The sequence below is a fragment of the Mauremys mutica genome, chromosome 2 (genome assembly GCF_020497125.1).
Source record: "Mauremys mutica isolate MM-2020 ecotype Southern chromosome 2, ASM2049712v1, whole genome shotgun sequence".
Classification (NCBI taxonomy): domain Eukaryota; kingdom Metazoa; phylum Chordata; order Testudines; family Geoemydidae; genus Mauremys; species Mauremys mutica.
Window position 1 is genome coordinate 158823288 of NC_059073.1, and position 13995 is coordinate 158837282.

The 13995-nt window shown below is 43.2% G+C and overlaps 1 protein-coding gene across 2 annotated transcripts in view; it reads right to left on the reverse strand.

Moving 5' to 3' along the window:
• The window catches only part of TRIO (trio Rho guanine nucleotide exchange factor), a 452008-nt gene that overhangs the window by 188052 nt on the left and 249961 nt on the right, over positions 1-13995 (reverse strand). For both annotated transcript variants that reach the window (XM_045004406.1, XM_045004407.1), the window contains exons 14-16: positions 7674-7869; positions 6876-7042; positions 627-746 (exon numbers count right to left, since the gene is read on the reverse strand). In XM_045004406.1, coding sequence (XP_044860341.1) covers positions 627-746; positions 6876-7042; positions 7674-7869 — 483 coding nt within the window. The remainder of the gene's footprint in view (positions 1-626; positions 747-6875; positions 7043-7673; positions 7870-13995) is intronic.

Here is a 13995-nt window from a genome sequence, read left to right on the forward strand (position 1 = left end):
GCCGACAGCCACCGGTGCTCCAGGCAGCGCAGTAAGGGGGCAGGGAGCAGGCGGGGGGGTGGATAGAGAGCAGGGGAGTTCGGGGTAGTGGTCGGGGGTGTAGATAGGTGTCGGAGCGGTCAGAGGGTGGGGAACATTGGTGTTGAATAGGTGCAGGGGTCCTGGGGGGCAGTCAGGAAGGAGGGGGGGTTGGATGGGGCAGTCAGGGATAGGAGTTCGGAGTGGTCAAGGAGAAGGGGTGGTTGGATGGGGCAGGGCTCCCGGGGAGGGGGGGCAGTCAGGAATGAGAGGAGGGGTTGGAATGGGGCAGCGGGGGGCAGTCAGGGATGGGGGTTCCAGGGGCAGTCAGGGGACAGGGAGCGGGAGGTAGATGGGGCAGGTGTCTGGGGGGTAGATGGGGCAGGGGTCTGGGGAGGGACAGGACAAAAAGGGGGCGGGGGCCGGGCCACACCTGGCTGTTTGGGGAGGCACAGCCTCTCCTAACCGGTCCTCCATACAATTTCCAAAACCCGATGCGTCCCTCAGGCCAAAAAGTTTGCCTGCCCCTGCTTTATAATGTTTGCCATTAACTATATCATAAGAGCCCATTTTATTGGAGAATGGCATGAACACCACACTTTTTATACCTCTATAGCATGCTGGAACTGCTCATGTTCCCTTTGCAGCTGTTCTGCCTCCTGCAGGGAGCTAGCCGTGATAAGCCCCGCATTTAACATAGACTCCCCATTTCGGATCCAGCCCAGCACCTGAAACAGAACACAAGACAGCACAATTTAGAAGTCCTCCTCTGATCAGCAAGAAAGGCTCCATTTCTATTATTACACAGAAGTAAGTTATTTGCAATTAACACTACTTAAGGAAACAAGACTTGTTCCACAACATGATGCCCTTGCCAGTGCCTGGAAAATAACACTAGGTGAAATTACAGATCCGATTTATAACAGCTAACACATTAATTTAGCTGTCTAGCTGTCATGTTTCAGATCAAGAATTTGAACTGTGAGCATAAGGCTTAGTAACTGTACATTTATCACTATATGCACATACAAATGCTAAGATAATGACCACTGGTTTTTTTTGTTTTTTGTTTTTAATTCCTGGTTGTCAATAAACTCGGATTTGAGCTACCCTTAAGTCATCCATTAAGCCTTTTACTGGGGAATGAAGCAGTAAGTAGAACATATTGAGGCAATCTAAAGGACTAATGTTAATGCATGTTTTGGGCTTGTCTCTCCCGTCTGACTTGAATGCTCATGGGTGAGTAGTTCTGCACTCCCATCAAGTGTGAACCCCACTGTCTGGCACTCAAGAATAGAATCCCATTTGGTTCCCAGTGCAATGCAAATGTGGTAGCACCCACACACATCAGTAGCGGGTTTAAAACACAATGTCAAGTAACTGGTTAGGGTGTTGCATAACCACAGTAACTCGGAGTTGGATCTTCCCCCTCCAGCAGGGGCAACAGCGCCAAGCCTAGTTCTCCCTCTGACAACTCAGGAAGTTACAAACAGCAAGACCTCTCTTGACACATGCATGCCTACAAACTTATGTTCTGTTTATATTATATGTCATTTCCTCCTCCCACGCTGACAAAAATGTCACCATATTTATATGACTAGCTGTCAATACCTAGTTCTACAGTTAAGCACTTAAAGATGGAGTTGTCATGATACGTTGAAAGCATGTCAGGGATGGGAAACCAGAAAGGAAGTTAAAAAAATTAAACATTCTATATAGTCTCAAAGTGAAAAGGGTTAATGTAGAAAAACAAGGAAATGCAGAGTTAAGGTAACAAACAACTACAACTCTGTTCTCATGCTCCCACCAACCTGCCTTCCCTACTGTAAGGTATCTGCACTCAGAACAAGCTTCACAGATCCAGTAACTGACCTTTAGTGTTGCACTTTTTACCAGTTTGGCCAGGAATATTTTAAATCAAGGTATTTTGAGGGTTCACTTACTGATTTTAACAAGTCCGCAGCTGTGGGGTATATGTAGCAAGAAGTATTATCCTAATAGGAAGAGTATATGGGGCTTATGATATCTGCAGCCACAGAGAATCTAATTAATGTATATTTGAGAAGTTAAAATGGTGGTGAATTCCCCAACATTTGTCATAAATCAACTCACCAGGAAGACTGGAGTGAGAATTGTATAAGTCTCGAAGACAGAAAGTTAGTACTGATGTATTGTCAAGTTAAGTGCCATGGAGGATGAATCTATTCATGTAGATGGGGCAACTGTTAGCATGCAGAGCATAATACAGCAAAGAAATTGTGTTGGTCATACTGTCAAAGTTTAACTGCATATGGGCATCATCTCTTCTCAGCTATTATGAACAGTTCTCAACATCACAGTTTCTAAACAAGGAGGATGATAAATTTCGATCCACAAAGCTTCTTCCAGGTGCATTTCATATTAGATTGTTTCTCCTTTCCCCAGTTCAAGGAAACTGCTAGCTTGTTCTCTCCCTCATTAATATTTCTCATCTTCTATGACAGGAAGGCATATGATGGTCTCATAAGGTGCAGTGGAGCAGAGCTAAGGTGCAATTCCACTCCTTGTCATTTTATAAATTTGACCTGGATAACTAACTAGCTAACTACAAGCTATTGGTTTATGCTACTTTAATGGACATAAAAAAATGTAGTTATTTTTTAGAAAGTCTTAAGAATTCATCGGGTAAACTTTGGTGTTTGTTCTTGGTTTCTCGAGCTAGAATGTATTTCAGTCTATAGTTGTGAAGCATTACTATGGTATAATGTCAACATAGGAGCTTTTGAATGGCTCAGGACTGAGCGGGGGCCTCCCTGCAGGAGCCCACTTCTATGATTGGGACATATGTTAAACCCCATAAGCTCTGGTGGCCCCACTACAGATATCAGGAAGTCAATGGATATAACAAACACCATCAGAAAACAGATTTTCAATTTTTTTAAAATCTCAGTTAAAATTTAACAATCAACTTTCTGAAAATAGCGTGAAGACACCAGTGCTGACACTGAGAAACTAGCAAGTTTTGTAAAGGTTGAATTGAGTTTCATGAGGCAAAAACTATTAGATTACTTATGGAAAAAGCACACCACCCTTATTTTTCAAGCCAATGTTTGATGTGTGTTGCATCCAGTTTACCTTTCACTTCCCCCCAAAAATTCTCTTCTAGCCAGACACCAGACATCTCTGGAGTTCAAGTCAAGCTCTACTAGTCCCTACATCTGAAGCAATCTCTCTTCTTGCACACCAAGCATCCCGAGTCCCCTCCAAGTCCTACCTCAAAACCCTTCCTATATACCACTCTCCGCTGCTATCTACTCTTGCCCTACCCGATTCTATTAGGCATCTTAATTTAGCAAGCAAATCTTTTATGTGATGTATTAAAGCCTCTGTTCCTCTTTTAGCCCTTCTCCTACTTCCTCATTTTCCGTTATCTTTCTAGCTTGTGGTTTTATTATTTTTGGGGTTTTTTTGGAAATAAAAAGCTGCACCAGTGATAGAGGCACAGTAATTAAGGCACCAGCAGCCATGGATGTTTTTATCACCATGTCCATTTGTTGTGCTCAGAGCAGGGATGGATAACTCCGATCAAAATATAGGTAGCCGCAAGAGCCTCATCTTCACAAGGCTCCCACAATTGTTGCTGTCACTGGTGGAGTTGAGGGACAATTGTGGCAACTAAACCCAGCACAGGCACAGCTTGTTTGTTTCCATTAGATGGTAAACAGCTTGAGCTATAGACCCCTTTTTCTTTGCAGGGCACCATGCCACACTACTGCAATACAGAAATGAATCATGAAAAAAAGTCAGGAGTAGCAGCAGTTTTCATGGGGGTGGGGGAACGACGACGACTGTCAAAATCATGACTAAACTGAAAAGCTGGTTACAATCTTAGCTCTGGAGAGAGCCAGCCTCTCCATACCGTAATGGATGCTTATGCCCAGTTCAACAGTAAATTGGGCAGGAAATCACAGTAATTTAACCCTGGAAACCATGTGTTCAGGGCTTCCGGCAACAAAATACAAACAAAACAGTCTGAAAAGGAGATTTACTATGTCATGTTACTCTCAGATAGTGCACGGGCTGTGACCTGCTGAGCTACAAAGCATTTTCCAGTTCAGAGGAAACAGCAAGTGGTCCTGCTTCCTGGCTTAACACTCCTCCTCCCCGCCAAAAAAAAACCCCTCATGTATTTGTATTAACATAATAAAAGTCAGAAAAAATAAAAGTTACTAGTCCCAAAACACTTCAAAGGGTGTTAGGAGAATTCTAAGGAGACTACACAAATACAAAGTATCAGATCACGTTTTTAGATTCAGACACTTTTCAGTCTCAAGTTGAGAGAAGCATTTTTAGATAATATGGAAAAGGAGCGATAAACTTACAAATTAAGTGTTTAACATATACATGCACCCTCTCAGTTGTGTGTTTAAATAAGTATTTATATTAAGCACAGTTTATGAACTTATTTGAAAATTCAAACACCTTTGAAAAATGTGACTGGTCAAGAATGACAGTATTAGAGTTAATATAAAACTCTAGACAAATAGAGATGGGTTCTTAATTGTTGATATTAAGGTATCACCTCGAGACAAGCATAATAGGGCCCTGATTTCTGTTATGACCTATACTAACCATAAGAGAGAGACTTGCCTTGAAGAACTTGCAATCTAAATATTCTTTATAGGTTGCACACTTTCATGTGAACATTCATAAATCTGAAGGGACCCAAAAAAACAACAACAAAAAAAACCAAACAAACCCAGAAAGATGCTCTGTAAACAACCTATCTCCTGGGTGGGACTATTACTGTTTTGTGACTAGGCAGTATGAACAATACTATCTTGGCAAGCGTTTTTTATTTACAACACTAGAAATGTGCTCTAGTTCTAAAGGGCCAGATCCAACTGCCTTTTAAGTCAGCTGAAAGATTCCCACAAACTTACTTCAAGAAGAAGAGGGGTTCACTCTCAGCAATTAACATCTTTATAAGAGACTTATGCTAAATGTTTTCAGTACTTTGGTTTTACAGTCAACTGTGATGCCCACTTTAGCTAGGATTACTAATCACTCAGAAAAAAAAAGAGTCTCACAAGGTTTACAGAATAAATCCTGAAAACACATCTTTAAGCATGACACTGACGTTTGTCAGCAGTATAGCTCTGTCAACTGCTGTAGGACATGTGATCAGCAACACATGTCAATGCAATTTTCAACTGCTCCTCCTCTCTCGCTCCCTGTTCCCCCAGCTCTCATATACAAATGCAGGTGACAGGACAGTGTACACTGTAGTAAGAATTATGTATGTGATTAACCGTAAATGTAGTGTGCATCCTATATTCTAAAATGAGATTGTTTCAACCTTACTGGAAAGGGAGGGGTAGGGCAACTGATACCACCATTCTAGTCCATCGGCATTTCATAAAGAAAAGATCCTGTCTCAGCTGGTAAGAGAATCTCTGCAATCAAGAGTATATTGTGCAGGTTGGACATTATAACCAATTGGCACTTTCCTTTCATCCTCACAAGACAGCATGTAATAAACAACAGAAGGCTGTCTATGCTAAATCATTGTAAAATCTCTTCCACCTCATTCCTCTTACATTAAAATAGTAGTTTGCACTCTGTAATCATTCTAACAAGCACAGCCTAGAGTGTATCAGTCTGCACACTGGCCAACTATAAACATTTAGATACTTCAAGTTACATTAAAATAGGTGGTCACATACTTCCCAGCTTCTGCAGGCTGAGCTCCTTGCACACCAGGGGCTCCTTGCACTCCTTCATTCCCTTTCACAAGTTCCCGGCGGGGGGCCCTCCCATCCTCCCCCTCTACTTCAGGGTTCCCTACAACCCACCTCAACCCCTTCCCTCATTCCAGGGGCTCTTTATGCTCCCCGCTCTCTCCTATTCCATACGCCAGGGGCTCTGCGCGCTGACCCACCCCTCCCATTCCCAGGTTCCCCAGTCTTCCTTCACCCAGGTCCCCCCATTGCCTTCCTGTCTGGGAGTAAGTCATCCAGGGTACCAACATTTTAAACTCTATTTGGACAATGGGTAGAGCTCAGATGGGGACTGTCATTAAGCTGGAAGGTGCTAATAGCAGATAGAAGATGTTAATGGCTGTCATCAACCAGTTCTTAGATCTATGGACAATTAGAGCTGACTGAAGCTGCTGGCTCTGTTCACCAGGTGCAAGGGCTTTGTGTGCCCCTTTTCCCCCTTCTGGCTTTCCTAATTTCACCAAAATCAATAGAGTTCTGGCCACCAATACCTAAAACCATCTCTGAAATTTTGGATTTGTCTACACGCAGCATTCCAAAGTTATCGCATTACAGAAAGACAGAGAGATGCCATCAAGTTGAGTGAAAGGCCTCACTTCGCTCAGCCAATACGATGTGCCCTGCTGTTACGCATTATCCCTCCTGACTGGTAGGTGCTGCAAGCAAGGCACCTGAGCTAGTCTCACTGCAGAGCTCAGGGAAGATTTCAAAGGATTTTTTACTGTCTGTTACAGGGAAGACACAAAAATGAATTGAACAGTCTAACTGCTCTTTAGACAGCATTGTCCCATAGCAAACAGTAATTGTTAACAACGCATCCCACGAAGTGGGTATTCACCCACGAAAGCTCATGCTCCAATACGTCTGTTAGTCTATAAGGTGCACAGGACTCTCTGCTGCTTTAACAATTAAACTGTTATTATCCGCTTTGAGAGTCGAGTGTGCTCGATGCTTAATTCTCAGGCCAAAAACCTGCAAAAATAAAAAGTTAAAACACTTTTTTCTTACAACATAGCTATCTTATTTGCATACACATGCCTATATATGGAACATATACACACACCTACTCACAATGCACAGAACATATTTAGCTCATACCTGTTTGACTTCAGCCTGCAGGTGGCGGAGCTGTACACACTGTTCTAAGTGTTTCCGATGCTGTTCCGCTGCTGAGTCCAGCTCCTGTTGTTTCTCATGAAGAAATTCCAGCAGATCCTGAACACGAGTTGCCATATCTACATCTCTGTCGCAAAGCAACTCCACACCTGTGGAGACCCATTAATTTGAAACATACCTGGATCTAATTTCCAGAGGAGTTACATATTATAGTTATTATATACCAACCATTTTCATTTTAGTAAAATATACATAAATCTCGAAGAATTTCAAGGTGTTTTACAATGAGCAAGTGAATGCTCAACATTATCTTGGGAGAAATCCTTAAAGTCTATAATGATATCTTGTGAAGGGTTAAATGCAGCAGGATATTGCAAAGAAAATCAAGTGAAAAGGATTAAGAAACTAAAATATGAATTGCTTTTACTTGTAAAGTCAATGCATAATTTACAGACATGACTGATCTCAAAATAAATTCCTTGTACTATTAATTCTATTCCTCTTTCTATTTACTTTCACATCCTACAGAGTTCCTTCCACCCCCACTTTAAACCTGAGCATTTTAATTGTTAGTAGGATCTATTTTATTAGTGATCAGCATGCTTCATCTAGTTTATTTAAATGCTATGGAATTATTTTCAAGAAGCAAAATACATGTCCACTCCCCTCTTGATTGTGATTAATGGGGATCGATGCCACTTTCAGACGCCCTGTTAGTATCAGTTTGGATAATCCCTGTAAAGATATTAACCGGAATAAGATGGGACAGATCCATCTTACCAGAGGCCTGCACTTCATTGACATACTGCAGCAGATCTTGTCCTTGGTGTATGACATCAAAGGTCAGGTTATTCATGGTCAGGGCTTTGTCTGCATGGTGCTGGAGTCTCTGCTCTGCTATTGTAAGATCCTCAGTATCGAAGTCATTCATCTGCTGAGAGAGCTCATCATTCCACGATTCAAGGTCTGAAATTATCTGATAGAAAGAAAGGAGAGGATTTTATTGGGATTAATAACTACAACTTGTTCCATTTGTACTAGAGAATCAGATGATCAGGAATTCAAAAACAAGTTAAAAGAACTATGCTTTCCTCCCCCATCTGTTCTTTCCCCAGCTAACAACTTCATAATATCCATTCAGCAGAACATCTAAGCTACAGACTAACATAACTATTACTGACTTGTACAAACACTGGGCTGTCTGAGCAAGTTTTGGAAGTTATTAGTTTTGTGATGTAGGCAGGCAAGAAAATTCTGCTAATTTGGGAGGTAAGAAATTCCTCCTTGAGGTTTGCGCTGGCTCTGTAGGCCAACAGCAGAGTGTGCATGTGTGTGCGCGTGCACATGTACTTTTAATATCAATTTACAAGCATATCACTTTGTAGGCAGCAGAATTATCGTGTTTATACCATGGGTAAAAGAAAAACTTTGGCATAACAGCTCAGGTAGAAAATCTATTTGCTTACGCTAAGAGTGGTAAGAAACAACAGTCATATCGCAGCACAGTGTGCCAGTTTAGCCTTCAGCTACACCACTCAGATGCATTACTAAAACGAACCAATAACGCCACACCTTTGTGAGCAGGAACTGTCGGTTTTCTTGACCGTGTTGTATTACCAGCTAACTGCTTAACAAAACTCTTGTAGTAGTATATTGAGAATTTTATGAAGAAACGCTCAAGTGCAGTAATTATATAACCTATCCAATCAATCTTACATTCTGAAATCTTGCTTTTAAGTGTACCCAAACTTAGTTTACTTAGATTTACATGTCTCTTCACACAGCTCCAACGTCAGTTACATGGTATTTTAGCAAACCATCTTTTAGTACTTCAAATCAAATGCAAAGTCGTTTTGTTTCTTCCCAAGCGAGTATTTTTCCATGTGTCAATTTGAAAATTAGCAGCACTCTTGTAGCTGATACCATCAGGGGGATGTTTACATGACAAGCACTAGAACAGCACATCTGCAGTACTGCTATGCCGCTGTAGCACAGACCCTTACTACAGTGATAGAAGGTTTTTTCCGTCAGTGTAGTAAGCCCATTCCTTCAAGAGAAGCAGCTAGTTCGACAGAAGAATTCTTCCACTGACAAAGCGCTGTCTATACCACCATGTAGGTTGGCTTAACTAGGTCGACTTAAGTTTTGGGTGTAGACCAAGCCTAAGGCATAAACAACTATCAGAAACTGCAAACAGTTAATTTAAAAAACAAAGGCAATTTATACAAAGTTAGCACAGTATCCCAATAGAATATCTGCAAGCCTCAGTGTTGATCAGACCGGATTACTTTCTTGTGATAGGTTAGAAAAAGATAAAACAGCCAGAGGACTCAAACAAACCTGTTTCATACAGAGAAACCTCAAACACCAAATGATCTGGGGCTTATTATCTATGTTTTACTACAAAACCTTTCTGGACTCCCCTATGTTTCACTGAAATTTGGCACTGGCATGAGAAAAGAATCATCATACAAACCAATTTGTTGGGAAAAGCCTATTCCTAGGGCATTGTGATTTGGGGAGCAAGATAGATGGGCACCAACAGCAGTGAGGAAAGAGAAGCAGAAAACATTGAAAACCAGATAGCCCAGCTAAGAGGTGCTCATGGAAGCTGGGTAGTAAGAATGCAGGTTTGGGGCTGCTGCCTAACTGGCTATGGGAAAAACTGGCACTATTATAGGGGGTTGTAACATGGTGAGGGGCTCTGACACTGATCTGCCAAGGGGTTACTCAGGATTGAAAAGTTACAAGAACACAGGAAAGCTGCACAGAAATCTTGACGCATTATTGGTACCTATTGGGTTTATCTGGCCATGTGGGGAAAAACGCTGATCAGAAAGGATCACAGCTTAAGCAATGGGTAGAAGGGTTATGTCCTTGGATGCATTTTTTCCTCTGGTTACTTTGCTTACTAGACATCATGCAAATTAGCCACTTAAACACACAGTATTTTAAAGCTGTAATGTAGGCATGTTTTGAGGTATCCCATATTGGATCCCTTAGGGAACGTCCACTCTCAGGAGGGCATGCAGACACTGCACACAGAGCTAGCACAGGTATAAATGGCAGCACAGACAGTGAGCCAGGGCTTTGGTGAGTCCAGTTTCTGGAACAAATTACTAAACCATCAGTTTGTAAGTACTTCCAGGATAACAGGGTTGAATAGCCAACATAAATTTGTCAAGAACAAGTGATGCCAAACGAACTTAATTTCCTTCTTTGATAGGGTTACTGGCCTGGTGGTTAGGGAAAAAGCAGTAGATTTGATAAAATTTGATTTTAGGGTGGCTTTTGACACAGTCCCACATGGCATTCTTATAAACAAACTGGAGAAATGCAGTCTAGATTAAATTACTACAAGGTGGATGCACAACTAGTTGAATGACCATATTCAAAAGAGTAGTTATGAATGGTTCGCTGTCCAACTGGGAGGGTGTATCTAGTGGCATCCTGCAGGGATCCGACATGTGTCTGGTACTATTAAACATTTTCATTAATGACAAGGATAATGGAGTTGATGGTATACTTGTAATATTTGCACATGACACGACGATGGGAGGGGTTGTTAACACTTCAGAGGTCTGGATTAGAATTCAAAAGGACCTCGAAAAATTGAGAGAACTGGTCTGAATTCAACAAGATGAAATCCAGTGAAGATAAGTGCAAAGTACTTAACTTAGAGAGGAAAAATCAAATGCACAAATACAAACTAGGGAATACGTGGGTAGGCGGTAGTACTGCTGACAAGGATCTGGGGGTTATAGAGGATCACAAAATGAATATAAGTGATAAATGTGATGCAGTTGGGAAAAAGACAATTATTTTAGGGTGTATTAACTGGATTGTTGTATAAGACATGGGATGTAAATTGTCCACTCTCCTTGGCACTGGTGAAGCCTCAGCTAGAATACTTTGTCCAATTCTGGGCACCACAGTTTAGTAAAGACGTGAGCAAACTGGAGACAGTTCAGATGAGAGTGAACAAACAACAATGATAAAAGGTTTACAAAACCTGACGTATGTGGAAAGATTAAAAAAACTGGGCATGTTTAGTCTTGAGAAAAGAAGACTGGGGGCGTGTCTGATAATAGTCTTCAAATATGTTAAGGGCTGTTATAAAAAGAGGATAGTGATCAATTGTTCTCCATGTCCACTGAAGGTTGGACAAGTAGTTTTGGACTTAATCTGCAGCAAGGGAGATTAAGTTAGATATTAGGAGAAACTTTCTAACTATAAGGATAGTTAAGATCTGGAATGAACGTCCAAGGGAGACTGGGGAATCCCCATCGGACAAACACCTGTCAGGAATGGTCTAAGTGCAGGAGGCTGGTCTTGATAACATCTTGAGGTCTCTTCCAGCCCTACTTTTCTATGATTCTATAACAGTACCCATGGATTTAAATATTGGAGAATTGTGCTATTGCTTGAGAAATCAAGTAGTTTATTTTCACTATCAAAGCTAAGTAAAACAGTAAACACCACAAATGGTTAACAGAGCTGAGTGCCAAGGTAGTGACAGTCAAGTCTGAGCATTACTTTCTGTTTAAAAGCAGACTACTCTAAGCACTTTAAAATCCTCATGCTACCTCTGATTGGCTTGAAATTTGTTGTGCTCATGGCGGATGCTGGGTAATATCAGTGGTTCAAACATGGGATCATTTGAGCAAAGACTTCCAAGATACAGCCTCCCCTTACCGCAGCATTTTACAAAGTCATCTATGGGCTTGTCTACACTGGCACTTTACAGTGCTGCAACTTTCTTGCTCAGGGGTATGAAAAAACACCCCCCTGAGCGCTGCAAGTTTCAGCACTGTAAAGTGCCAGTGTAGACAGTTGCACCTGCGCTGGTAGCTATTCCCTGTGGAGGTGGGTTTTTTTTAGAGCGACTACACAAGCCGCAACTACACAAGCCACGTTGAAGCGCAGCCGCGGCAGCGCTTTAATGTTGCCAGTGAAGACACGCCCTAGTGTTTCATCATGATTTTGCAGACACCTAAGACTTAACATATGGCTCTGATCCTTCCCAGCTAGATATCAGTCAATCAGCACTGCTCTCAATTAGTGCACAGCTCCCACTACTCTGCTGGGGAAGCAATATTGAAGTAGTTATTCACTTTAGAGTCAGGAACTTCCAATCAGCTTGTGCTAACTTGGCACAAAGATTCAAGCATATATGTTTAGCAAGACCAGGACTTTGTTAACAACAAAAGGGCTTCCAGGCCATCTGTTGTCACAGCAACTGGGTGGCTCAAGGTGACAAGTTATGTTTACTGAACCTGAGCAACTCCCATGCATTGTGAGTTCAAGCCCCACCCTTGGCAGCTCTCAAGAGAGTGCGTGTTGCGCATATTTCTGGTTCTCTGCCTGCATCCAGCAAAGGCTCCTTTGGGGAGTTTTGCCCTGACACCAAAATTTCTGCTTTAATGTGCTCTAAAATCTAAATGCAAAGTCTGATTTTACTTAAGAATTGCTGTCAAGGAATTAAACCAAGTGAAGATGAAAGACCCTAGACAATCAGGGTCTTCAGCTGTTTCCTAAGCAACAGAAGTGAGTATGATCAAAGAAGAGCAAGTTACTGGCCAGTTTGGTCAAGGGTTTCCTTTCAACAGCCCCTGCCCCTTACATGAGCTGATCCTAACATTTTCAGACTCTTATACACTTTTGTGGGGCAGAAGCAGGAAGATGAGGTGGGGGGGGGGCTGGGTATTGGAGGGAGTGTGTTCTCTGTCCCTTTGCCAAACTTCCCCTGTAGGATGGAGCTTTGGCACAGCTACTGACAAGTGAGAACACTCTAGACAGCCACCTCTATTAGGGTAAGGGAGCCTTCAAACACTGTTTGCCCCACACTCTTCCCTTCCCACCTCTGCGCTGCTCCTCCGGCCCTGGATGAGCCCATTCACAGCCCCATCTCTCAGGGACACAGCTGGGTGCCAAGAATGAGCCAGGGTTTGGGGACTCTGAGCCAGTCTCCTTGCCCACACCCACGTGCGAGATGGGATCTGGGGAGTCCTGTCCCTCTGGAAGGTTCTGAACACCTCTCACTGACCCCCCATATGTGAACGAGCATGCAGGGGGCTCTGCCCCTCTGGACACTTCTAAGCTTCACTCCCTGCCCTGCAGCACGAGCCGGAATCTGGGGGGGGCATGACCCTCTGAGAAGGTCAGAGCCCCAATCTTTGCTGCTTTTGTGAGCTAACATCTGGAGGTCCCTGACCCTCTGGATGGGGAACTGAGAGGAGGCACAAAGCATGGAAACTGAGGAGCTGAGCTTGGCCCACAAGAGCTATTGATTCAGACTGTATTCATCTCCGTAGAGCGCCCTTGTTCTGCTGAGAACTTCTCACTGACATTAATGGGATACTTCTACATGTCTCCTATGCTGTAAATGGATGTGCAGAGCCCTATCCCTTACACTTGGCCTAGATGGAGGGGGGGGCACTCTCCTGCCCCTTCCTGCCTCCAGCAGGTACAGGCAGCTCACAGCCCCTTCAACTTTGCAGGGGGCACGGAGTGGCAAGAATGAGGGTGGAGCTGGTGTGAGAGAGTGGGGCTCAAAACAACAGGTATGTGGGGGTAGGGGGGTTCGAGCAGTGGGTGTGATGGAGGAAATGCTGGAGTAACTGGAGCAGGGAAAGGCAAGTCTGAGCACAGGGGAAGGAACATGTGGGTCAGACAGTGCAGATGGAGTGTTGGAACAGTGCCGGGTGGAAAGGAAGGGGTCAGAGCTGTGGAGTGGAGCTGTGGATGCTGCAGGGCTTCAGCCAATCATCGGGACTGACGTGGCCCCCTATCACTGTAGTATCTGAACACCTCGCAATCTTTATTGTATTTACCCTCCCAACTCCCCTGTAAGGCAGGTCAGTGCTACTTGTTTTTTAAATAGATGGGGAACAGACATCGGGAGACTCCCCGCTAACTCCATGCTAGTCCCTGCAGCCTCTCCTCAAACTGCAGGTCCCATGCTGATGCCAGTTTCTCTGTGGGGAGAAGGGAGAACCAGGCTGTGCTGGCCAGGCAGAGAGAGGGGGGATGAAGAGATGATGAAGGGGGCAGTGAAGGGATCAACATGCAGCCAGTGCCTTCTGTAGCCAGTAATCATTCC